General features: G+C 43.8%; 5 protein-coding genes across 5 annotated transcripts; all 5 read right to left on the minus strand.

Annotated features, from left to right (window-relative positions):
• Positions 1-175: 175 nt before the first annotated feature.
• On the minus strand, positions 176-3,156 carry LOC124067908 (protocadherin alpha-C2-like). Its single transcript, XM_046405684.1, has one exon. It carries the CDS (start codon positions 2,697-2,699, stop codon positions 291-293), a length of 2,409 nt encoding a protein of 802 aa, XP_046261640.1. The 5' UTR covers positions 2,700-3,156; the 3' UTR covers positions 176-290.
• Positions 3,157-3,192: 36 nt separating this feature from the next.
• Positions 3,193-5,846, minus strand: LOC124067909 (protocadherin alpha-C2-like). The gene has a single exon (XM_046405685.1). The coding sequence runs from the start codon at positions 5,587-5,589 to the stop codon at positions 3,193-3,195; it is 2,397 nt and encodes a 798-aa protein (XP_046261641.1). The 5' UTR covers positions 5,590-5,846.
• Positions 5,847-5,945: 99 nt separating this feature from the next.
• LOC124067906 (protocadherin alpha-C2-like) lies at positions 5,946-8,578 on the minus strand. The gene has a single exon (XM_046405682.1). It carries the CDS (start codon positions 8,505-8,507, stop codon positions 6,087-6,089), a length of 2,421 nt encoding a protein of 806 aa, XP_046261638.1. The 5' UTR covers positions 8,508-8,578; the 3' UTR covers positions 5,946-6,086.
• A 154-nt stretch (positions 8,579-8,732) lies between these two features.
• Positions 8,733-11,509, minus strand: pcdhb (protocadherin b). Its single transcript, XM_046405677.1, has one exon. The coding sequence runs from the start codon at positions 11,346-11,348 to the stop codon at positions 8,871-8,873; it is 2,478 nt and encodes an 825-aa protein (XP_046261633.1). The 5' UTR covers positions 11,349-11,509; the 3' UTR covers positions 8,733-8,870.
• Positions 11,510-18,934: 7,425 nt separating this feature from the next.
• Positions 18,935-25,833, minus strand: si:ch73-233f7.1 (uncharacterized protein LOC100537710 homolog). The gene is made up of 4 exons (XM_046407068.1): positions 23,085-25,833; positions 20,410-20,468; positions 20,130-20,257; positions 18,935-19,786 (listed from the first exon to the last, which is right to left on the minus strand). Exons 1-4 carry the CDS (start codon positions 25,605-25,607, stop codon positions 19,482-19,484), a joined length of 3,015 nt encoding a protein of 1,004 aa, XP_046263024.1. The 5' UTR covers positions 25,608-25,833; the 3' UTR covers positions 18,935-19,481.
• Positions 25,834-26,588: the final 755 nt, after the last annotated feature.

The raw sequence follows: 26,588 nt of genomic DNA on the forward strand, positions 1-26,588 counted from the left end.
CGTTTATACAAGGATTCACTGTCATGGCGACCGTGGGATAGTATTTTATCGAGTAAACAGCGCCACACGTTGCAGATTGAAGGAAAATTTATTTGAAGTAGTAATTTGGTATAACGGATTTTAAAGACTTAATGTGAGCCCAAGATTTGCTACTTTGCAGATATTATTTAAGAGTTATGCTCGGGGATTTCTCTTAACTTTTAAAAACAACGCAAAATTCCCAAATACTGTCGGTGGAGAAATGACAAGTTAAATGACACAGTCACGTACAGGAGAAATTTTAACGAGGGTCATACCTGCAGAGTGGAAGCTGCTGAGTCACTCGTGTCCGTCAGTCCTGTGCCTCTTGGTATACTGGACACGATGTACCTGGAGCCCTTTGGCACAGGCTGTCTGACCACCAGCTTTCCTTTCCTGGTCTCTGCTAGGAACAGACTGTACCAGTAGGCATCGTTGGACACCAGAGTGGAATCTGCGATGGTGGAGTTCCTCTCACTGATCACACTGTTCCTGCAGGGAGCAGCCGCTTTGCTGGGCTTGGGCTTCTGACATTTGAGCACGCAGGTCACCAATATGGTGATGAGCAGGAGAAATGACACAGAGCCCAGACCGATGACCAAATACAGGTTCAGGTCTGAAAAGATGTCGTATTCCAGAGGCACCTCAGTCATGTCAGAGTAGGCCTTGACAGCAGTCTCCACCGTGGACAGCTTGATGGTGACTGTAGCTGACAGGGCGGGCTCCCCGTTGTCCTTTGCCACAACAACCAGTCTCTGGTGGCGCGGATCTCTGTAACTGAACATCCTCATAGTCCGGATCTCTCCGTTGTACTGGTCCAGACTGAACAGGGTGGCGTCAGTCACCTGTAGAAACTGGTAGGTAATCCGAGAGTTGTGCACCGAGTCGGTGTCCAAGGCTATCACCTTGGCAACCAGAGAGCCTTTATCGGTGGATCTGGGGATCTTTTCCTCCACCACCGAGCCGTGCGCTCGCCACGGAGACACAATAACTGGAGCGTTGTCGTTCTGGTCCACAATGATAATGTGGACGGTCACGTTACTGCTGAGCGGAGGAGAGCCAGAGTCTCTGGCCTCGATGTGGAAGAGAAACTCTTTCTCGATCTCATAGTCAAAAGTTTTCAGTGCGTAAAGATTGCCGTTCTCTGGATTGATGGAGAACAGCATGGACATGGAGGTGTTGGCTATCTCCTTCTCCAGGATGAAATAAACCAGATACTGGTTTTCATGCAGGTCAGGGTCAAACGCAGTGAGAGAACTGAGCAGGGCCCCGGGTGCATTATTCTCCATCACACGTATGGTATTAAATGACTGAGGGAACTGTGGAACATTGTCATTGATATCCAGCAGTTCTAAGGTCATAGTTTCATTGTCAGATAAAGGAGGAGAACCTCTGTCTGTAACAGTGAAAGTGATGTCATATTCTGGAACCTTCTCACGGTCTAACGGCTCTGACACCACTAATTCATAATAGTTATCAGAGGATTCCCTCAGTCTGAAAGGCATATTAACTGGAATATGGAGATCAACCACTCCATTGTCACCTGAGTCTTTGTCACTGACACTGACCACAGCTATCACTGTGTCTAATTCTATGTTTTCATTGACTGGACTCTGAAATGATTTGATAGATATTTCTGGGTGGTTGTCGTTCATGTCTTCAACCAGTATTTTTATTGTGCACTGACCTGATAAACTGTTGGCTCCTTTATCAGTGGCGATCACTTCCATATCATAAATCTTAAAATCCTCATAATTTAACATTCCTTTAACAGTGATTTCACCAGAAGAAGGATTCAGATTAAATGTTTCTTGTGTTTTCTCTGACGTATATAAACTGTATGAGTATGTAATGTCAGAATTTGATCCCTCATCTGAGTCTGTTGCATTCAGGTGAATAACAAGGTTTCCAATGGGCGAGTTCTCCATCACTTTAATATTATAGCTCACTTTTTCAAATTTGGGTGCGTTATCATTGGTGTCTAAAACACGAACAATAACACTTGCAGTGCCAGAACGAGCAGGTGTGCCTCCATCTACAGCTGTGAGTATTAAATTATGAACAGCCTGCTGCTCTCGGTCTAAAGACTTTATTAAGATTAATTCGGCAAACTTCGATCCTTCTCTTCCCGTCTGAACCTCAATATTAAAATGCTCACTTTCACTCAGATGGTAGTTTTTCACTGAATTTGTCCCAACATCAGGATCGACTGCATTGCTGAAAGAAAATCTCTCTCCTATCGGCGTCGCTTCAGATATATCTAAATGAATGACGTCTCTTCGAAATTGTGGGGCGTTGTCGTTCATATCCAGAATTTCTACTTCTATGTTAAACATTCGTACAGGGTTTTCTAATGTTACCTCAAGCATAAGATAACAAGAAAATTTTGCAGTACAAATGTGTTCTCGGTCAATCTTCTCAACAATATACAGCTCACCAGTCTCTTTGTTCACGTCCAGATATTTCTTATTTGCAATGATGTCCAGACGCATCTTCCTCTGATTCAGTGTTTTCACATCCAGGCTGAGATCGGTAGCAAGATTCGCCACAACTGATCCTTCTTTCATTTCCTCTGGTATTGAATAATGAGTCACTGAGGCAGTCACATTAAGAACGACAGAAAAGAGAATAGCGAGAGCCGCGTACCTTTTCCGTGGCTGCATTGTTACGTCGATCCGCATTATTGTTCTTCTGTTCACCGCGTGCAGCTTTTCAGTCGATGGAGAACATATCCGCTGACCTCGAACGTTGTTAAAATGAGAGGCCAACCTGTCCCATCCTGTGTTTAAAGTTTAAATGATTGAATACTTTCGCTGAAAGGAGCTTAGACACTGTCTTGAACGTGATTTCAGCACCGTGGAGCTGTCCGACTGAGGCTCTGTCGTTTATACAAGGATTCACTGTCATGGCGACCGTGGGATAGTATTTTATCGAGTAAACAGCGCCACACGTTGCAGATTGAAGGGAAATTCATTTGAAGGACATTCTTGATATAACAGATTTTAAAGACTGAATGTCAGCCCAAGATGTGTTACATTTGCAGATATTGTTTAAAAGAGTTATGCTCGGGATGTCTCTTAACTTTTAAAAACAACGCAAAACTCCCAAATACTGTCGGTGGATAAATGACAAGTTAAATGACACAGTCATGTACAGGAGAAATTTTAACGAGTGTCATACCTGCAGAGTGGAAGCTGCTGAGTCACTCGTGTCTGTCAGTCCTGTGCCTCTTGGTATACTGGACACGATGTACCTGGAGCCCTTTGGCACAGGCTGTCTGACCACCAGCTTTCCTTTCCTGGTCTCTGCTAGGAACAGACTGTACCAGTAGGCATCGTTGGACACCAGAGTGGAATCTGCGATGGTGGAGTTCCTCTCACTGATCACACTGTTCCTGCAGGGAGCAGCCGCTTTGCTGGGCTTGGGCTTCTGACACTTGAGCACGCAGGTCACCAATATGGTGATGAGCAGGAGAAATGACACAGAGCCCAGACCGATGACCAAATACAGGTTCAGGTCTGAAAAGATGTCGTATTCCAGAGGCACCTCAGTCATGTCAGAGTAGGCCTTGACAGCAGTCTCCACCGTGGACAGCTTGATGGTGACTGTAGCTGACAGGGCGGGCTCCCCGTTGTCCTTTGCCACAACAACCAGTCTCTGGTGGCGCGGATCTCTGTAACTGAACATCCTCATAGTCCGGATCTCTCCGTTGTACTGGTCCAGACTGAACAGGGTGGCGTCAGTCACCTGTAGAAACTGGTAGGTAATCCGAGAGTTGTGCACCGAGTCGGTGTCCAAGGCTATCACCTTGGCAACAAGGGAGCCTTTATCGGTGGATCTGGGGATCTTTTCCTCCACCACCGAGCCGTGCGCTCGCCACGGAGACACAATAACCGGAGCGTTGTCGTTCTGGTCCACAATGATGATGTGGACGGTCACGTTACTGCTGAGCGGAGGAGAGCCAGAGTCTCTGGCCTCGATGTGGAAGAGAAACTCTTTCTCGATCTCATAGTCAAAGGTTTTCAGTGCGTAAAGATTTCCGTTCTCTGGATTGATGGAGAACAGCATGGACATGGAGGTGTTGGCTATCTCCTTCTCCAGGATGAAATAAACCAGATACTGGTTTTCATGCAGATCAGGGTCAAACGCAGTGAGAGAACTGAGCAGGGCCCCGGGTGCGTTATTCTCCATCACACGTATAGTATTAAATGACTGAGGGAACTGTGGAACATTGTCATTGATATCCAGCAGTTCTAAGGTCATAGTTTCATTGTCAGATAAAGGAGGAGAACCTCTGTCTGTAACAGTGAAAGTGATGTCATATTCTGGAACCTTCTCACGGTCTAACGGCTCTGACACCACTAATTCATAATAGTTATCAGAGGATTCCCTCAGTCTGAAAGGCATATTAACTGGAATATGGAGATCAACCACTCCATTGTCACCTGAGTCTTTGTCACTGACACTGACCACAGCTATCACTGTGTCTAATTCTATGTTTTCATTGACTGGACTCTGAAATGATTTGATAGATATTTCTGGGTGGTTGTCGTTCATGTCTTCAACCAGTATTTTCATTGTACACTGACCTGATAAACTGTTGGCTCCTTTATCAGTGGCGATCACTTCCATATCATAAATCTTAAAATCCTCATAATTTAACATTCCTTTAACAGTGATTTCACCAGTGGAAGGATTCAGATTAAATGTTTCTTGTGTTTTCTCTGACGTATATAAACTGTATGAGTATGTTATGTCAGAATTTGATCCCTCATCTGAGTCTGTTGCATTCAGGTGAATAACGAGGCTTCCAATGGGTGAGTTTTCCATCACTTTAATATTATAACTTACTTTTTCAAATTTGGGTGCGTTATCATTGGTGTCTGACACATGGACAATAACACTTGCAGTGCCAGAACGAGCAGGTGTGCCTCCATCTACAGCTGTGAGTATTAAATTATGAAGAGCCTGCTGCTCTCGGTCTAAAGACTTTATTAAGATTAATTCGGCAAATTTCGACCCATCTCTTCCCGTCTGAACCTCAATATTAAAATGCTCACTTTCACTCAGATGATATGTTTTCACTGAATTTGTTCCAACATCAGGATCGACTGCATTGCTCAAAGAAAATCTCTCTCCTGTCGGCGTCGCTTCAGATATATCTAAATGAATGGCGTCTCTTCGAAATTGTGGGGCGTTGTCGTTCATGTCCAGAATTTCTACTTCTGTATTAAAAATCCGTAGTGGATTTTCTAGTGTTACTTCCAGTTTTAGATAGCAAGACGCTGATGACTTTGATGGGCAAAGATATTCCCTGTCAATCTTTTCTACAATATACAGCTCACCAGTCCCTTTGTTCACGTCCAGATATTTCTTATTTGCAATGATGTCCAGACGCATCTTCCTCTGATTCAGTGTTTTCACATCCAGACTGAGATCGGTAGCAAGATTCGCCACAACTGATCCTTCTTTCATTTCCTCCGGTATTGAATAATGAGTCACTGAAGTCGATATGTTACGAACGGAAGAAAGAAGAAAAACGAGCACCGCGTACCTTTTCCAAGACACCATTGTTAGATCGGACCCGATTGTTGTTTCCGAGTTCTTCGCGCTTCAAGCCATTCAGTGTCCGCGTCCTATGCTGAATTTGGTTGTAACGGTCTTGATCCCGAATATATGTCCACGCACTGTGAATCCCGAGAGTAATTGGAATTTGAAAATGGCCAGTGTTTTTAGAGGGGAGTTTCAGTACGTCGGAGCTGTCCTGCTGTTTGACTGTCTGCCTTGAACGACTCAGTGTCATGTCGCAGATGGGCTGGCATTTTACTGACAAAACAGCGCCACCCTTTAGAGATTGCAAGGCAGCTTTCAAATGCTCTTAAAGGGGCCCAACTTAAAAATTCGTTCATTAGTATCAACGTAAATTAAAATTTTGTTTCGCGGACAAGACTAATCAGATTTATCGACACTCGATTTGACCTCAACCTTTGTCGCCTAACGGCCTTAAAAGTCTACAACTTAAACAAAATATCACTCCCTAACAATCAATACCAACACAAACGTGTACATTAGACTCTCACCTGCAGAGTGGAAGCTGCTGAGTCACTCGTGTCTGTCAGTCCTGTGCCTCTTGGTATACTGGACACGATGTACCTGGAGCCCTTTGGCACAGGCTGTCTGACCACCAGCTTTCCTTTCCTGGTCTCTGCTAGGAACAGACTGTACCAGTAGGCATCGTTGGACACCAGAGTGGAATCTGCGATGGTGGAGTTCCTCTCACTGATCACACTGTTCCTGCAGGGAGCAGCCGCTTTGCTGGGCTTGGGCTTCTGACATTTGAGCACGCAGGTCACCAATATGGTGATGAGCAGGAGAAATGACACAGAGCCCAGACCGATGACCAAATACAGGTTCAGGTCTGAAAAGATGTCGTATTCCAGAGGCACCTCAGTCATGTCAGAGTAGGCCTTGACAGCAGTCTCCACCGTGGACAGCTTGATGGTGACTGTAGCTGACAGGGCGGGCTCCCCGTTGTCCTTTGCCACAACAACCAGTCTCTGGTGGCGCGGATCTCTGTAACTGAACATCCTCATAGTCCGGATCTCTCCGTTGTACTGGTCCAGACTGAACAGGGTGGCGTCAGTCACCTGTAGAAACTGGTAGGTAATCCGAGAGTTGTGCACCGAGTCGGTGTCCAAGGCTATCACCTTGGCAACCAGAGAGCCTTTATCGGTGGATCTGGGGATCTTTTCCTCCACCACCGAGCCGTGCGCTCGCCACGGAGACACAATAACCGGAGCGTTGTCATTCTGGTCCACAATGATGATGTGGACGGCCACGTTACTGCAGAGCGGAGGAGAGCCAGAGTCTCTGGCCTCGATGTGGAAGAGAAACTCTTTCTCGATCTCATAGTCAAAGGTTTTCAGTGCGTAAAGATTTCCGTTCTCTGGATTGATGGAGAACAGCATGGACATGGAGGTGTTGGCTATCTCCTTCTCCAGGATGAAATAAACCAGATACTGGTTTTCATGCAGGTCAGGGTCAAATGCAGTGAGAGAACTGAGCAGGGCCCCGGGTGCATTGTTCTCCATCACACGTATAGTATTAAAGGACTGAGGGAACTGTGGAACATTGTCATTGATATCCAGCAGTTCTAAGGTCATAGTTTCATTGTCAGATAAAGGAGGAGAACCTCTGTCTGTAACAGTGAAAGTGATGTCATATTCTGGAACCTTCTCACGGTCTAACGGCTCTGACACCACTAATTCATAATAGTTATCAGAGGATTCCCTCAGTCTGAAAGGCATATTAACTGGAATATGGAGATCAACCACTCCATTGTCACCTGAGTCTTTGTCACTGACACTGACCACAGCTATCACTGTGTCTAATTCTATGTTTTCATTGACTGGACTCTGAAATGATTTGATAGATATTTCTGGGTGGTTGTCGTTCATGTCTTCAACCAGTATTTTTATTGTACACTGACCTGATAAACTGTTGGCTCCTTTATCAGTGGCGATCACTTCCATATCATAAATCTTAAAATCCTCATAATTTAACATTCCTTTAACGGTGATTTCACCAGAAGAAGGATTCAGATTAAATGTTTCTTGTGTTTTCTCTGACGTATATAAACTGTATGAGTATGTAATGTCAGAATTTGATCCCTCATCTGAGTCTGTTGCATTCAGGTGAATAACAAGGCTTCCAATGGGCGAGTTCTCCATCACTTTAATATTATAGCTCACTTTGTCAAATTTGGGTGCGTTATCATTGGTGTCTGACACATGGACAATAACACTTGCAGTGCCAGAACGAGCAGGTGTGCCTCCATCTACAGCTGTGAGTATTAAATTATGAACAGCCTGCTGCTCTCGGTCTAAAGACTTTATTAAGATTAATTCGGCAAACTTCGAGCCTTCTCTTCCGGTTTGAACCTCAATATTAAAATGCTCACTTTCACTCAGATGGTATGTTTTCACTGAATTTGTTCCGACATCAGGATCGACTGCATTGCTCAAAGAAAATCTCTCTCCTATCGGCGTCGCTTCAGATATATCTAAATGAATGGCGTCTCGTCGAAATTGTGGGGCGTTGTCGTTCATATCCAGAATTTCTACTTCTATATTAAATATTCGAAGTGGGTTTTCTAGTATTACTTCCAATCTGAGATAGCAAGACGCTGATGACTTTGTAGTGCAGATGTATTCCCTGTCAATCTTTTCTACAACATACAGCTCACCAGTCTCTTTGTTCACGTCCAGATATTTCTTATTTGCAATGATGTCCAGACGCATCTTCCTCTGATTCAGTGTTTTCACATCCAGGCTGAGATCGGTAGCAAGATTCGCCACAACTGATCCTTCTTTCATTTCCTCCGGTATTGAATAATGAGTCACTGAAGTCGATATGTTACGAACAGAAGAAAGAAGAAAAACGAGCACCACGTACCTTTTCCAAGACACCATTGTAAGAAACGACCCCATTGTTGTTTGAGGGTTCAGCACAGTTCAGCCAATATAATATAAATTCGCACTAACAGTAAGATTTTTTCCCTCCGTCCGGGTCACACACATATTTTTTCACATTAATCCAGAATATAAATTTGTGGAAACGATGGCTATCGCGTTTTCTTTTTGACGTTTCAGCACCACGGAGCTGTTCGGTCTTTTTAATCCACCCAACTGACTCGGATTCACTGTCATGGCGTTTATTGGCAGTTTTTTATTAAGAGAACAGCGCCACCTTTTGCATTTTTAAACACTGTGTGCTTAACATGACACATATTGCATTTGCTTTTAGAGATTAAACATCGATTCAGTTTTTGCAGCTTTTGCTAAAAATAAACATTAGACTGAGCTTAAAAATCTCAAAATGTGCTTGATTCGAAATAAAATATGGCACATAATAATAAATTTAATTCCAAATGCACAATAGATTCTCACCTGCAGAGTGGAAGCTGCTGAGTCACTCGTGTCTGTCAGTCCTGTGCCTCTTGGTATACTGGACACGATGTACCTGGAGCCCTTTGGCACAGGCTGTCTGACCACCAGCTTTCCTTTCCTGGTCTCTGCTAGGAACAGACTGTACCAGTAGGCATCGTTGGACACCAGAGTGGAATCTGCGATGGTGGAGTTCCTCTCACTGATCACACTGTTCCTGCAGGGAGCAGCCGCTTTGCTGGGTTTGGGCTTCTGACACTTGAGCACGCAGGTCACCAATATGGTGATGAGCAGGAGAAATGACACAGAGCCCAGACCGATGACCAAATACAGGTTCAGGTCCGAAAAGATGTCGTATTCCAGAGGCACCTCAGTCATGTCAGAGTAGGCCTTGACAGCAGTCTCCACCGTGGACAGCTTGATGGTGACTGTAGCTGACAGGGCGGGCTCCCCGTTGTCCTTTGCTACAACAACCAGTCTCTGGTGGCGCGGATCTCTGTAACTGAACATCCTCATAGTCCGGATCTCTCCGTTGTACTGGTCCAGACTGAACAGGGTGGCGTCAGTCACCTGTAGAAACTGGTAGGTAATCCGAGAGTTGTGCACCGAGTCGGTGTCCAAGGCTATCACCTTGGCAACCAGAGAGCCTTTATCGGTGGATCTGGGGATCTTTTCCTCCACCACCGAGCCGTGCGCTCGCCATGGGGACACAATAACTGGAGCGTTGTCGTTCTGATCCACAATGATGATGTGGACGGTCACGTTACTGCTGAGCGGAGGAGAGCCAGAGTCTCTGGCCTCGATGTGGAAGAGAAACTCCTTCTCGATCTCATAGTCAAATGTTTTCAGTGCGTAAAGATTGCCGTTCTCTGGATTGATGGAGAACAGCATGGACATGGAGGTGTTGGCTATCTCCTTCTCCAGGATGAAATAAACCAGATACTGGTTTTCATGCAGATCAGGGTCAAACGCAGTGAGAGAACTGAGCAGGGCACCGGGTGCGTTATTCTCCATCACACGTATAGTATTAAACGACTGAGGGAACTGTGGCGCGTTGTCATTGACATCCATTAGATGCAAATGTATCGTTTCGTTATCAGATAAAGGCGGCGTACCTGCATCTATCGCTGTCAGTGTGATGTCATGCTCAGGCACCGATTCACGGTCTAAGTGTTCAGACACTATGAGCTTGTAATGCAGGGGCCTGTCTGATGACTGGTTAAGTATAAATGGCAGATTTTGATTTATGAATAAACTCACTCTTCCATTATCGCCAGTGTCTCTGTCGCTTATGCCTACCAGAGCAATAACACTTCCCACTGGAATGTTCTCGTCCACCGTGTTTTTAACGGACTCTATCTTAATTTCCGGATAGTTGTCATTCATATCGGTCACGTGGACGACCACTTTACATTGACCCTGCAAGGGATGTGTCCCTTTGTCTCTGGCTTCAATGTACATCTCATAAAATTTCATGTCTTCGTAGTCAATAGTTCCCTTCACGGTTATCTCCCCCGTGTTAGGATCCAATGCGAAGACGTCTTGTGTTTTTTCGGACGTGTAAAGGGTAAATGAGTACACTATGTCCGAATTCAGACCTGCGTCAAGATCAGTAGCTTTGAGTTTCATCACTAAGGTTCCGATCGGGGAATTTTCTGTCATATTAACTGTATAATTCTGCTTGTCAAACCGAGGAGGGTTATCGTTTGTGTCCTGTACTCTAACAATAATACTGGCTGTGCCCGAGCGCACGGGCACCCCGCCGTCCTCAGCAGTCAAAATTAAATTGTGAACAGCATTCACTTCTCTGTCTAAAGACTCAGTCAGTACCAAATCGACATATTGTGTTCCATCACTGCCCGTCTGAATTTCGATGGTGAAATGTTCGCTGGCACTGAGTTTGTACGTTTTAATTGTGTTTATGCCAACATCTGGATCCACAGCATTAGGCAGGGAGAATCTTTCTCCCGGCGTCGCCGATTCTGAAACGTCAAGCTCCACTCTATCTCGTCGAAAATGTGGAGAGTTATCATTTATGTCCGTTATTCCAAGCTCAATGTTGAAGATGCGTAAAGGGCTTTCTATGATAACGTCAAGCTTTAGAAAACATGAGGTTGTTTTCGTCGGACAAAGATATTCCCTGTCCATCTTTTCCACGATAAAGAGTTCCCCTGTCTTTTTATTAACATCAAGATATTTCTTGTTATGGAAAATATCAAGTTTTACCTCTCGTTGTGCCAAACCTCCGAGCTCAAGTCCCAAATCCGCAGCGAGATTCGCCACAACAGAGCCCCTTTCCATCTCCTCCGCTATGGAGTACCGTGTCACAGACAAAGCGCCGGGCCATGCTGCACACAAAACAAAGACAGCAGCACAAAAATACATCCTTTCGTCTGCAGGAAATAACGCTCCAGATCTCCCCCCCAAAAAAAATGTTTTTGCAGGTTTGTCAGATCTGACAAGATATCTTAAAACATGTCTTAGGCTCGTGTTCTTAATTTCGGGGAAAAACAGCAAACCTCCCAGAGAGATGAGTCCTACACCCTTTATAAATGGGTGTGTCATGACACGAAAGGGATAAACTGTGCTTTAGTGGTCAACAGTGACACCAGGTGACAGAGATGGGACAGTAACCGTTTTAGAATCAGCACTGTAGGCCAAGGACTGGCCAAAATATGGTTTTACAGGACAGTGACTGAATATATTATTTTTTCATGTTGCCATTGGTTGCACAAGATGCTGCTGTATTTGTGGAGCCTCCTCAAGAGTAAAAACCACGTCGTGTACTGTGGTATGTGATACTAAGTTACTGTCAGCTTACTGCTGCAATTAAATCCTTCACGCTGATTTGGCAGCCTGATTTAAAGACCTTCACACTCATATTCACAACTACTAGTTATTAACAAGTACTTAACTATAGGGATGAGTTTGTGTAGTTTATAGTCAGCCCAGATTGTGTTTTCTTTTTCTATTAGGGGATTATTTTCAATACTCAGTGCAATTTACATCCTGTTGTTATATTATGAGGTATCCCCCGAGAACCGAGCTTCATTTGCATTTAATGTGAGATTTTTTGCTTTTCGTTTCGTTGGGGGGCTCTAAATGCTACTTTGGATGCAGTCCATGAATATCTGACTTTGGAAAACAACAGGAGCTTATTGTGAGCATTTTAATTTAATTTAGGGCTATGACCAGCAGGGGGCATATTAGTATAGTAGTGGCAGTACATGCTCTATACAGACAAAAGTATTAGGACACCCGATCATTATTCTAACAGGCACTTTAATGACATTGCATTTTAATTACATAAGACAATTTTGCAGCTATACCAGTTTCCACTCTTCTGGGAAGCCTTTCCACGACATTTGGAGCGTTTCTCTGGGAATTTTTGCCCTATAATGCATGATAGAACAATAGTGATGTCAGGCACTGATGTTGGACAAAAAAGGTCTTGCTCACAATCTCTGCTCCAGTTCATCCCAGCCGTGTTCGATGGGGTTGAGGTCAGGGCTCTGTGCAGGTCAGCCTTCCACAAGTTTGTACACGCCAGACTCATCCAACCATGTCTTTATGGACGTTGCTTTGTGCACTGGGGCACAGTCATGCTGGAATAGAAAAGGACCTTCAACAAACTGTTGGAAGCATAGCATTGTCCAAAATGTCTTGGTATGCTGAAACATTGAGATTTCCCTTCACTGGAAGAAAGGGGCCCAAGCCCTGAAAATCAGCCCCATAAAGAGGTGTGTCTGGAAACCTTTGTCTAGTGTCATAAATATCAGATGAAATCCTATTGCCTAACAACACATTCTGAGTGTGTTTCAATTAAAGCCCCAGAATTTTCTTCAGAAAGCTTCCTCCTTACTGCTGTACTTACCTCACTCTTTTATTTTGCTTTGACAAGGTCATAGTCTGTTGCACTATTTGAAATTCAGTGTAATATTAGAACAACATTCATGGTACAGTATATATGGTATATATGTATGGTATGTATGGACTACGTATTTGTTTTCTATTTTATTTTATATATATTTACCTATTTATTTTTATATTTATCTGTTTTTATCAATTTTTTAAATGTTGTTTGGGGCAAATTCTATTTCTTTCTCAGTAGGAAGACAAACAGGAAATGTTTTGTCATGCTACCTTATATATTTTTTTTACACCGTGCTATAGCCTGCAAACGTGGACTGTGTACACTCTTTGCATTCACCTGTAATTTTATGCCCCTTCTACTGCAAGAGACTGTCTGAAATGTAGTGTAGTAGCAGATGTTTAAAGTAAAACATTAATATAAATAACAATTACCCCAAGACTGTGTTTAACTTCAGCAAATATACTTATAATTTACTTTCCACCACTGGCTGTATGTCTTTATGAACCAGAAATAACAGGCAGTGCAGGGGATGCTGTCTGATCCTGATGCATGTGATTCACCTTAGGGACACACAGACCTCTTTACTCACAAATTAAGTGCTAATGAGAGATGAAGGCACCTCTCTCCTCTCTCTTCCTGAGGTTATGATTATAACCCAGATGTTTTTAATATACATTGCATGTATAATAAAACACTACATGGGACTCCAGAGTTTTTTCTACACAGTCAAGTTGAAGTTTCTACTCATTTTTTTTTTTATTAGTTTCTGTTTCTTGTTTTGCTTTGCTTGTCAGGCTTTTGTTTGTTGTTCTGGTCTCTGTGATATACTGAAGACCTCAGCCCTGCCTGCATATTTTCCTGTGACTGACACCACACTCTTAACCCAAATTAGTTGAGTTTACTAGAACAACGCGTGGAAACCGACTGCTTTAAATGGTTTAAGTTTTTACACAGTGATTAAACTAGACATTTTAAGTTGTATTAATGTAACACATTAAATGCAATCGTCTTTACTAAAAATATTTAGCTCACATGACTAATTTGTTTCTTTTTCAAGTCTGTAAAAAATTACTATTTTAAATTCAACATACAAATATATATATATATATCAAACAATCTAATATGTATCATTTCTCATTACCTACACTACATTTTTGGTATTTTTATCGTATTTTATACAATAAAATAAGCAACAAATAATAATCCAGAACATTAATTCATTACTTTCAACATGATTTATTTTCTAAATAATTGCCTACAACAATTCAATCATTAACTTGCCAAAATTGTAAAAACAGGTTAAAAAGAGGCATTAAAACGGTTTAACTGTCTGGACTCAAAGGAACAGTGAATACAGTGGCACTACAGTGGACAAACAAAAATCAAAACTTGAAAGTTGAGGCCAGGTTGGTGGTCTTATGGTCAAGACAGGTAAGTTCTTCCATACAATACTGGGAACATCATTTCTTGGAGCTTTTTTGTGTTATTTCAAACAAACTGTTTATATGAAAACAGAAAATTTTCTCTGTTCTTTCATAAAATATCAGAATACAAGTGCTTAAACATGAAAGAATAATATAAACAATCATCAGCTGGAGATATGCCTGCATCAGATCTAATAGACTGCAGAATAAAGAGCAGTAAAAGCATTGCATTCATTATTGTTTTTAACAAAATAGTGGTCAGAACAAATCCACAAAATCTGGAACGCAAATATTTGCACCTAAATACAGGTAGACCAAACAAGTACAACTTGAGGTTTTCTGATATGGCCCTGTATACATTTTTCCTTTAAACTGTCAGCTGGTTTTCCAATGTAATCTAGGTTTCAGGTCAGTATGGCCCAACATCAGGAGCACCTGCTGGATGAAGTGAAAGGTGTTTCTCATGGACTTGGGATAGTTAAAGTGTAATGCGTACATCAGTCCAAACAGGATGCACACAGCCTTTGGCAAGTCCTGAAGACTATCCATGACAGTTTCTCCCTCAATGACAATCTTAAAGGACGACGGACTGAAATTGAGGGGAGGTGACAGCACGGTACCTTTGTGTTCAAGAGTGAGGATCCCAGTGTCAACTTGGTGGAGCGAGTCACCATCATCACCCTATAAAAAGATAAAACCATATTCTTATTAAACAATTACTGATACTGTTGGAAAATACAAATAGAATTTTGTCAAATCATCAGAATTAGACACAAGAGCAAAGGTATGATTTGGTTGTGACTCTGAAATAGATTTAATACATCATTTAATACATCTAAGCAGAAACTGGATGAAAAGATTGTACAAATGATAACTGGAACAACTGGATAAAAGGCCATTTTATGCTGTATTTGACAGGTCTAAATGGAAAGGTATGAGGAAAAAAGCAAAAAATAATCACCATTTTGATAACTATCAAAAATGAGACCTATTGAATAATGGTAATTTAATAGATACTGAGAGGATACTTACAATGCATGTTTTGCAGAAGTCTGTAGGCTTGTCACCAAGCAGAAGAGGAAGTCCTCTTCAATATCTGAGCACCAGTGTGCGGATGTCAGCTGGCTCATTAGTCTTACGGAGTAATATGACAATACATGTTAGAATAGAACATGTTAGAATATGTTGCCCTTCTTTTAGTGGTTGATAAGGGGGCATCCTTTCACCAAAATTTTGTTATGACATTACTTTCTGAGACAGCCCTGACTATTTTTCTAACAGCTACTTGCAGTTCCACGGCATCACTGAAAATCATAAACTAAAACAGTTGAAGTGAAAAAAGCTTTTCACTGTTTTTGAAGGTTCTTTTAAAATATCGGCACATGCATGTATTAACCCACACACATGAAGGCTACCATCAAGCGGTCTCTATTTAGCTCAACAGTGGCTCGACAAAACAATAAGAAAAATAATAACCTAAACGCTAACTTTTTCATTCGGCATTGCCTCAGCAGAAACGTTACCCTGAATGCTAACCGTGTAGCACAGCAATGGCTTGAACTTGAATGCTACAAAACAATTAATTAACATTATTAGCATTAGCATTAATGCTAACCTTAGCTAAACTGAAATGCTGAGAGCTACAAAGACTTCAATGTGGAGCTAACTCGTGCGTTTAGGTAAGCTGCTGTCACTCCACCGGTCTTTTGGAATAAACATCTTTCCCAGGAAGATACGGATGTAAACTAAAACACTCACCTGTCGCACTCCAAAATCCCTCTGGTCCGGAAAAATCCTCTGTCGCAGTTGGTTTCCGCGCGCAGCAGCCACAGATTTCGAATAAACTCCTCCCCTCGCAGAAACGTCACACGAACATGGTCGTGGCATTAAACATTTCACTTAAATATTGCAATCAACGAATTGTATTTTGTAATGAGACCATCCATCCACTTTCTATACCGCCTATCCGTTAGGGTCGCTGGAGTACCTGGAGAAAACCCACGCAGGCACAGGGAGAACATGCAAACGCCACATAGAAGGGGCCAGACCGGGATTCGAACCTGGAACCCTCTTGCTATGAGGCGACACCGTGCCGCCCGTTACTTTCCATATTTAGTTTAAAATTGCAAACTATCATCAGCAAATAAATTATGATGTTATATCATATATTAAAATAAAACTTTGAAGACGCCTGAGGGGAAATTCACAAGCTACCCATCAGTTATCTTTACCAGACTTAACATTAAAGCTCTGAACACATCAGAGCATTAGTACTGATGATCTAGTGATATAATATACAATATTCTAAAATATAATGTTATTATTCTGCAAGATGAATACTTTTACTTTTGGTACCTCAAGTATTTTGATACAAATCCTTTTGTATTTAAGTGAAAATTCAAATGCATGACTTTTACTTGTAACAGAGCAGTTCTACAGTGTGGCATGTGCATATTTTTTTTTTTATAATATCTGAATACTTCTTCAACCTCTGCCCAAGGACACTTCTGCATATGTCAAATGCAGTCTGTACTGTTTATTTGGGGTTCTACGATTATTACTCAATGATGCCCTCTGCTGGAGGAATCTGTCGTCATGCCAGAGGATCTGCAAATGCTTTTCACAGGCACTTTTCCTGTGACTGTTTATCAATCAGTCATGGATGAATACAGTTTCATCCAGTGTTTCACTGCTATATCAGATAAAACCAAGATACACTGTTTGAATGTTGTCAGTAACTCTTACCATATTTATCTGTAATGTGTCACACTGGGATGTAAATGGGTGAAGTGCTGTGCTTATGGTATTCCACATTACTGCAGTATTTATTCTTTAAAAAGCCTGGATACAAGCAGTGGTGGAATGTGACTAAGTGCACTATTCACCAGTACTCGTACTTCACTAAAAATCTGACATACTTGAACTTTACCTGAATATTTCCATTTCAGGTCACTCTGTAACTCTACATCACTTCATGCCAGAGCTTTTGTAGTAGTACCTTTTGGCTGCTATATTTACTGATAACTTGCAGATTAAGAGCAAAGCTTCAGTTTGTAAAAATGTGGTGCATTTTTGTAGATAGATCACTTATGTATTACTGTATTTGACTCCCAGGTTCAACCTTTCTTGCATACAAAGTACTTACAGATTTGTAGTTTATGTACATTTTTTAGGTGTCACTTCAGTACTTTTACCTAAATTAATTTAATATAACAGAGTTTTTGTACATTGTTGTACGGTTAGTCTTGCTATATTTAAAGAGCTTGAATACATATTAAACCAGGAAACATACTTTTATTATCTATACATTTGTACTTCCCTCTGTTACTTTCTTATCTCTTATTTGGCCTAAAGAACAGATGAAAGTCGTGCAAATATGTATGGGTGTTAAGATTGGCCTTACGTGGCTTTCAGGCTTGTGTATTTGTACGTGCGGTGCGGAGGAAGATAAAGAGGGGTGCTTCCAAAACATTCAGTCCAACACAGCACCAGTTTTCAGAGAGCGCCCTCTGGTGGACCACTGAAGAACCTGCAGCTGACTTGAAAAGAACTGCAGGTCAAATCGATTTCAGCACTGCGGCCATGGACAGCTCCCAGTACAACTGACCAACATGGTTCAAGGAGCTGTGCAGAGCAGGCAGTCACTTTGGCGCAACGGGACAGACTGGAAGATTTCATACATATTATGACTATGACTGCACCCATCACAACAATAACTTCACTATACACCTCCACTAAATACTTGAAGGAAACGGATATTTGTGACCCTGTTGGTTTGGTCTCCAGGTGCAGACTTATTTGGTGTTTCTGAATATATGTATTTTGTTGTTTAATAATTTTAAATGAACTCATACTATATTAAACTTTAAAGTGTAGCAGAGAAAAAGAACAATCCTACACATCTATAGCACCAACAGAACTCCACCCATCACTCATTAGAAAGTAAGCCAAGCTGACCTACAAATGGCTGCCCCTTCAGCTGTCCCTATGGATCACCTTATCGCAGAGAAGGTTAGCCTGCTCCCCCATATGCTCTCCGAGGACATCCGTTTCCTTATTAATGGAATTATTTTCAATCTGAGCCATACGACGACCTAATTACCCTGCTCATTTCTGGCCAGTGGCCAGCTCTCATCTGTTGATGGCAGGCACTAATTCTCCGACAAGTAAGATGTAAAAGGGCACAGTGAGAGAAGTCACAGGGCCCTTAGCTCACATCCAGGTGTGACATTTGGAGCTGAGCCCCCACCCCTCGTCCTGATGCCTGTATTCATGCTCGTGGTCTTAATTAAAGTGATATTTCGAGAGAGGAGGTTCTGTTTGTTCAGTTAATGAACCCCACTATTCTCTGCGGGCAAATGGAAATGCAAGCACTCCAATTAGCATATGTTAGCATTTTACTATGTTTATTCCTCACCGTGGAAAACAGCTTACCGAGGCGAAAAGCCTTCCACCCTTGTAAGAGTAGCTGTGGAACTTTTTCACCCCAAAATAATTGAGTGAAGCTTATTAAGCACAGATCTGGGAAACCTAAATGCTTTGTGCATGTAGATTGACCAAGCATGCGTTTGAGTGCGTGAGTGCATCGGTGTGCGTGGGTTGGGTTATGCTTTGGAAGTTAACAATCAAAGCAAGCCACACCTGCATCGTTAAAAGACCGAAGAAAGACCATATGAAAAAAAATACTTTATTTTCATAAATGTATACAGTACGTGTGTGGGGAAACATCCCCCGTCTTTACAGCCATCTGCATCATGTTGCAGCTTGCATATACATTATCGTACTATTGGTCATATTCACACAAGCTCTGCTCAGCAAACAGAAATACAAAAGGAAAACACTTTTCATGAAACCAAAATATAAATTTATAAGGATGTGCAAAAACATTGTCTGCTAATGCTTTTTCAACATTTTGGATGTAATTGTTCCTCCAGTTTGATTGTCTAAATAATAACAAGGATAATGATAATAATAATGATAATAGGCAGACACATACATCGACCATGTTACAGTGGCATGTCACATGAATAGCCATCTGATTTCATTTTCCTTCAGCATTTTAGCCAAAATGGATTGTTCATTCATTGTTCATTCATTATCACTTACTCAGTGAACAGTTTTTCCACTTCTAAATCATATGTCCACTACTGACTGATCTCTCCCTCTGCTTTTATATGAGAGTAGCCATCATTTTAACTGTTCAGGCGGGCATTGATAAAGTCAGTCATTATACAGGTCATTATTTATAATCGCGGCCTCTCCCTGGGGGGACATCTGAAGACGTCGCTTCTTGCCAAAGGTGGAGAAGGAATTGTGGACGTCCAGCTCACTCCGCTGTGCTGTGGGCCTCAGGGTGCAAAAGCCTGAAGGTGTGCCAGGGATGTACACATTGTGGTGGTAGTCGGGCGGCGGGTGTGGGTGAGGGTGGGAGGGGATCGATGGCTGTTGTTGTTGGGGAGGAGGTGTGCACCGAGGAGTCCAGGGGCGAGAGGGGACAGCACTGGTGGAGGGAGACATCTTATAGTCTGTAGTATGACACAGAGAAGGAGACAGGAGAGGAAAAGCAACTGTTTACTCATACTATACTGACTTACTGCTTTAGTACTCCTTTCATTTGTAGAGTGCAATATGGACAAAAAACAGTGACATAACAACAACACAAACAGCTATCATGATGATGAGACATGACTGTAACTCTGCTGATGTTAGTGGAGATGAGCTAAAACTGACAAAGGAACAGCAAACAGAATGTCCTGACATAAAAGCATGGCACACTGTGTTGTAAACAGCACTTATACTTAGGTGCACATACTGCAAATGTAACCCTTTGGATGAAGGCTGCTTCTGGTCCACTGTGGCCTCTCTTACCTTTCATACCTCTCATGTGAGTACCCCAGGTCCAGTACTGTCCAGGTGCCATGGAGGTGACATAGTTTTCTGGGTCTGCATGCATGGCTTTACGCATCAGAGTGCCATCCATGTTGATGGAGTTGTAACTGCAAACAAGATACACGTCTGTAGTGACAGCACACTTTACTTCAAGTTGAATTCAATATCTGTGAGTGATTTTTATCCAGGCTGTGTATTTCAGCTCATAACGTGAGCACTATACTTGGACTCAGTGTAATATGTAAAAAAAAAAAAGTACCTTTTAATGGATGAGTTCTGATTCTTTGTGAGAGTCCAGTCTGTGTTTGGCTGCTTCAGCTGCAGAAGAAAAGGGAAAAAACATTTTCAGCTGTGTAAAATGGCAAAATCCCCAGTAAAGGGGATCATAGCAGTGTGAGGTCTATCCTGACAAACGTCTCTCTTCAAAATAAGTTTCAATCAAATCGGGTTTTGATAACAAATGACAGTCTGCTCAGTCTGTTCAATCTATCCTCCTGACTCTGCAGCAGAGGTCAGGGACGGTTATCAGGACGAGCGGTCTATCTTTGTGCTCGTCCTGAAAATGGAGACATGACTCCTTTCACTTGGATCGTGGCTGCCGCCCTGTGGATGTTTGGCAGAACAGAATTTTGTACGAGCAGAGGTGCTGTCGCCTTCAGCTACGAGTCGCCCGTCACTCAGTTTTGCTTTTATCCTCTGCGGCGCGGAGGTTGGGAGTGAAGAAGGGCACCTGAGTGATATTTATTCCTGCTCTGAGTCTCATAGTATGGATTCCACGCTTCATTAACTCACTTAAAAGTTGTTAACAAGGAGAACGCGACGTAAGCGTATTATTAGAATCGGTATTCAAAATACGCTCCTCGCCAACCAGGCACAAAACCAATTAGAACCCCACCGGGATGAAACGAAACATGATTTTAATCTTCAAAGGAAACCGTGCCAGGGAGGAAATTAAGAAAATTACACACGTCATTGTTTTGTGGATTTTATGCATCATTTTACATTAATATTTGCCTGATGCTCCTCGAGCAAGGTTTTTAATTAAAAGTCTCACAGAGAGCCTTGAAAAGTTTGCGGTCCTTGCAGCCGTATATAACCCAAGACAGCTCGACATACATACACACACACACACACAGCACGCATACACGTACACGCACCTGTCCTGCATGTCTTACACGCTTGAATGTGCGTTTAATCCCTCTTTTCGCCTTCGATTCGTCAACTTAAGCAGGCCCGTGTACTTGCTTTGCGCAATACTCAGATGCTTTCATTGTGATTTGCCTTTGAGATTCAGTGTCCCACAACGACCTCAACGACGACTCACGTGGGTGAGCTGAGGGACACCACCGGGTGAATAAGGGAACCAATTAACAAGAGGAAGGACTCTATCTCCTGGAGGAACACAGCCGCAGGCAGAACAATCACCGTGACCTCGAAATCCCTCTTGTGGCCGGAGGTGTATGTGCCAGTGACCGGACTGACTGACATTTCTCAGTCTGTGTGGTGGAGTGTGGTGTCGTGGATCTGAGTCTTTGTCCCTCTGCTTTTTGCTGAAGACAAGGAGCAGACAATGAGCATTACGCACACGTCTACGCTCCGCTGCGCTGCCTATTGCAATTAGAAAACACTGGCGTAGACATCCTGGCTCCGTAAATTCCCCTTCTCTTTGTCTCCTTCCTTCTCCCTCCTTCTGTTACACCCCTCCTCTCCTCCACCGCTGCTCGACAAATATGAAGCCGCGTCTCTCTCTCTCTCTCTCTCCGTCTCTCTCCTCACATTCAGAGGACAACACTGAGGCCGATCTACAGGCGGACCACGTCTCAGTCCAGCCATGTCCTTGTACCCCCCCCCCCCCACCACCACCACACACACACACACACACACACACACACAACACACACCACACACCCCACACCTTCTCCTTGCCCCCTCCCCTCCCCTCTCGATGTCCTCCCCTGTCTCCTCAAAACCAGCCATTTGCCATTTTTCATCAATAATGGGCACCCCCCCCCCCACACACACACACACACACACTCTCTCCTTGCGAATACGCCACATTGTGTGTAGTATAATGGTTCGGCCCTGCTTGTGCCCTTGAGGCATAGTTAGTGAGGTTATCTGTCCTGTATTGTTAGTTCGAGAAGAGGTCGCAAGTCCGGCTGGTCGATGAACAATTGTCTGAACCCAAGGCAGATGAATTCATACAACTGCCATTCGCCTTGTCTATCACATGTATAACCTTGACTTTATGTTCAAACTCAGGAAGGTGTGCTGGACGCAGGTGTGTGTCCCCTCCAAGCAGGAAAAGTATGGCATTGTAAGATGTAGACTTTCATCTCGGAGGTCACAAACTATAAATAAATGCATGAAATAATAAAAGCTCTTTCCGTGTTTCATATTTTTCCTGGAAAACGTGTTGTGATGACATCTGGAAATATTACCAAGAGTGAATAGAGGAGTCAACTCGAACTACATCTCGTCTTCCTCTCACGCAGTAATTGATATCTCACTTCATTCTGTACGGATGATAAGACACGGTGTGCGCACTGAATATGCTCCTCTCAAGATATGCTTTTCCACTTTCATTAACATGTCAATTAAAATCTAATCTCGCATCGTCTCATTTCATTTCCTGGGTGCCAAACATTACCATAGGCTGCACAATTAGAATAAATTATTTCCATAATTGGAAAAACAGTCCAGACAGCATGATTTGTAACGAGAGGCAGAAAGGAGGAGAAGAAAAGCGTGGCTGTGCTGTCTTATGGCTTAAGTTGAGTTTCAGTCTGTCTGACACGCGTGATTTGACCTTCATGGCAGAATGTCACGGTAGATGCGTTAACAGATCGGAGACTGAGATGGATTTTGCTTGAGTCAGTGAGTGAAACAGGTGTATTTAAATGAACACCATCTCATACGCTTATTTCAACGTACCTCATTGGGAGTAGTTGCTCCGTTGTTCACAGATGCGCTCCGGCTTTGCGCGTTCCACGAGTTTTCTGCGCTCTTCGCCTCGTTGTTCCTCGGCGTGCTGCCGGGGCTGCACGGCTTCAGAAACATAAAGTCACTTTTGGCAGACTCGGGAGTCAGGCACACTTTATAACAATACGACTGTGCGAGACTGCTGTTTCCATTCACCTCCATGCAGTTCGTGGGCACTTTGGCTGCGGATGAAATCTGCAGGTTGAGGTTAGATTTTTTGAACACCTCCGGGGGCGGCTCGGGCTGAAACCCCCCGCAGCAGCAGCAGGCGAATGGGGGCAGGTTGTACCCGCTGAGGGTCTCTCTGTCCTTGTAGCATTTTACGGCAGCCAGCACGATTATTGCCACTAGGAATATTAAAGATATGGTGCTCAGTGACACGATCAGGTAGAGAGCGAGGTTTGAGGGGGGCTGTGGGCTGAGTGTGAGGTCTCCGAAATCTGACAGCGACTCAGGAACGCTGTCAACCACTGTGAGGACAATGGAGACGGTGGCGGAGAGCGGCGGCTGTCCGTTGTCCTTGACTAATATTACCAGTCTGTGCCTTGTTGCGTCTTTTTCCACCAGCCGGCGAATAGTCCTGATTTCGCCCGTGTACAGAGCCACGCTGAAAAGCCCAGGGTCTGTAGCCTGCAACACCTGATAGGACAGCCGGGAGTTCTGCCCTGCATCCGCGTCTAACGCTGTTATTTTGGTAACTAGATAACCAGCGTCTACTGACCGAGGAACCACCTCTGTGGCCACGGAGCCGTTTTTGGGCAGCGGGGATACAATAACAGGTGCATTGTCGTTCTGATCCAAGACAAAGACGTTGACTGTGACATTACTGGCGAGAGGGGGGAAGCCAGCATCTTGCGCCTGTATCAGAATCTGAAAGTTTCTAAGTTGCTCGTAATCAAAAGAGCGCAGTGCGTATATATTGCCGTTGTCAGAGTTGATTGAGACATAAGTGGACACGGGCATGCCCTGAATCTGACCCTCGAGAATAGAATAAGACAGATAGGCGTTCTGGTTAGAATCGGGGTCGAATGCAGTCACAGAGCAAATGGAAGCGCCCGGGGCATTATTCTCGGTCACATAAACCGTGTATGAAGGTTGAGAGAAGCGCGGGGGGTTGTCATTAATGTCAGACACTTGAACGAGGATGGTTTTCCTGGTGGAGTGCGAAGGAGAGCCCAAGTCTCGGGCTGTGAGCGTGATGTTGTACTCGGACACGGCTTCCCTGTCCAGAAACTCGCTTGTCACCAGAGTATAATAGTTTTTAAAAGATGAGTGCAGCTGAAAGGGGACGTTGCTCGGAATTTGGCAGTCAACGTTCCCGTTCTCTCCCGAGTCCCGGTCCATGACACTGATAACAGCTATCACCGTGCCCGGTGGCGCGTCTTCCTGGACAGGAGTGGACACTGATGTGAGGATGACTTCGGGCGCGTTGTCATTCACGTCCAGGATGTCCACCAGCACTTTACTGTGCACTGCCACAGCCGAGGGTCCCCTGTCTTTTGCCTGCACATACAGCTCATAGACACTGGCTTTCTCGTAGTCCACAACGCCTTTCACTCGGATTTCACCCGTGTATGGGTCCACATTGAACAGCTCGCGCACCTTGAGGGGTGCGTGTCCGCTAAATGCGTAGGTCACCTCCCCATTCGATCCCTCATCCAGGTCTGTGGCGTTCAGCTTCAGCACCAGGGTCCCCCTCGGTGCGTTCTCCACCAGGCTCGCCCGGTAAACTGAGCGGTCAAACACGGGCACGTTATCGTTTGCGTCTAACACCGTAACAGTAATCAACGCTGTCCCAGAGCGTTCAGGCGACCCCCCATCAAAGGCAGTCAAAACCATCTCGTGCTTTTTCTGCTGTTCCCGGTCCAGTGGAGTGTCCAACACCAGCTCGGCAAACTTGCTTCCATCATTGCGCGTCTGGATATTCAGTACGAAGTGCGCGTTTGAGCTTAGCTGATAGGAGCGCAGAGAGTTGGTGCCCACATCCTGGTCCTGCGCGCTCTCTAACGGGAAACAAGAGCCGGGCGCAGCCGACTCTGTGATGTCGAGATTAAACTCACTCCATGGGAAACTGGGGGAGTTGTCATTCACATCTAAAATCTCAACTTCCACTCGGTACAGTTCTAATGGGTTTTCAATGACCACTTGTAAGTGTAAAAAGCAGCTCGGGCTTCGTTCACACAGCTCCTCTCTGTCTATCTTCTCATTGACGAACAGAATGCCATTCTCCAAGTTCACTTCCAAATACTGCTTCTTTGCGCCGGAGACTATACGAAACCGACGGGCTGATAGCTTGGCCACATCCAAGCCCAGGTCTTCGGCGATGTTGCCCACAAAAGCTCCATGCTCCAGTTCTTCGGGAATGGAGTACCGAATTTGCGCCAGAACCAGGTCCACTACACACGCACACAGAAGCAGACATATAACCAGCCCGGTCACCGGTAGCCAGCTGCCTCTGGAAAGTCTGTGATCCATTTCAGCGGAGTGCGTAAAAACACCTCACCCAGACATCTTTCGCCTCATAGACCCATTTGGCTGTACAACCAAAAAGTACTCATAAAAGTCTGTCCAAAATAAAAAAAAAAATCTTCCCATCTAAATTTGTAACAGCTGTGTTTATGGATAACTTTATTGGATGGTTCAGCCGAAGGGACGGGAGAGGAGAATGAAAGCGCCTCTCTCTCCTTCTCTGTTGTGCTCCACGCGCAACACCGGCGGTGTGTGAACGGGGGAGGCTCGTGCTTTGATTTTGCCAATGTATTAGGCACTCGGAGGAGCTGGTGGAGAGGGGAGTGTGTGTGTGTGTGTGTGTGTGAGAGAGAGAGAGAGAGAGAGAGAGAGAGAGAGAGAAGGAACGTGGCTTCTCTCGGCTCCGTATTGGAGGACGCCGACGCGAACTGCGACTCTAATTACTGTAGACGTTTAACCCTTTCACATCCTCATGTCTTTTCCTCTGACCCATTAAAGAGACGAGAAGGCGTAAGTTTGACACCAGACTCCGGAGCCAGATTTGGCTTAGAGGACAAATTGTGTTGTGGGTGTCGTTTTCCTTTTCTAGGATGTATTTAACGGATGATAATGGACAGGGATTTGTCACGCTGACCACAGTGCCCTACAGGCCCGGCATGGCAGTGGGAGCGAACATTATTTCACTTTGATTTATTATAACCCCTATTATTGTTTCCGAGTTCCACAACAAAACACACAAAACAACAACAAAACAACAATAAAGCACTCATTTCCTTTGCCTCAAATGGGCCTGTGGCCACTGCCAGTGGGCTCCTGGGATTTTGTAAAGCCTTTTAATGAGAACCCTTTGAAGATGAATGCCCACATTGCAAAAAAACAGTCCCATTCATTAATCATCGCACGCAAAATTGGGTCTTAACAAAAAGAATCTTTGATGGGTTAGGATACTCGATTTTTAATCAATATTTAAATAAGTGAGAGCTGTAT

The sequence above is a fragment of the Scatophagus argus genome, chromosome 12, assembly GCF_020382885.2.
Source record: "Scatophagus argus isolate fScaArg1 chromosome 12, fScaArg1.pri, whole genome shotgun sequence".
Taxonomy (NCBI): domain Eukaryota; kingdom Metazoa; phylum Chordata; class Actinopteri; family Scatophagidae; genus Scatophagus; species Scatophagus argus.

Bases quoted from the DNA above. Each gene is read 5' to 3' on its own strand.
- LOC124067908 (XM_046405684.1), bottom strand. From the start codon at position 2,699: ATGCGGATCGACGTAACAATGCAGCCACGGAAAAGGTACGCGGCTCTC.
- LOC124067909 (XM_046405685.1), bottom strand. From the start codon at position 5,589: ATGGTGTCTTGGAAAAGGTACGCGGTGCTCGTTTTTCTTCTTTCTTCC.
- LOC124067906 (XM_046405682.1), bottom strand. From the start codon at position 8,507: ATGGGGTCGTTTCTTACAATGGTGTCTTGGAAAAGGTACGTGGTGCTC.
- pcdhb (XM_046405677.1), bottom strand. From the start codon at position 11,348: ATGTATTTTTGTGCTGCTGTCTTTGTTTTGTGTGCAGCATGGCCCGGC.
- si:ch73-233f7.1 (XM_046407068.1), bottom strand. From the start codon at position 25,607: ATGGATCACAGACTTTCCAGAGGCAGCTGGCTACCGGTGACCGGGCTG. The intron at 20,258-20,409 runs GTACTTTTTTTT...TCTTGTTTGCAG, and splicing joins CAGAACTCATCCATTAAAAG to TTACAACTCCATCAACATGG. The intron at 19,787-20,129 runs GTAAGAGAGGCC...GTCATACTACAG, and splicing joins TCACATGAGAGGTATGAAAG to ACTATAAGATGTCTCCCTCC.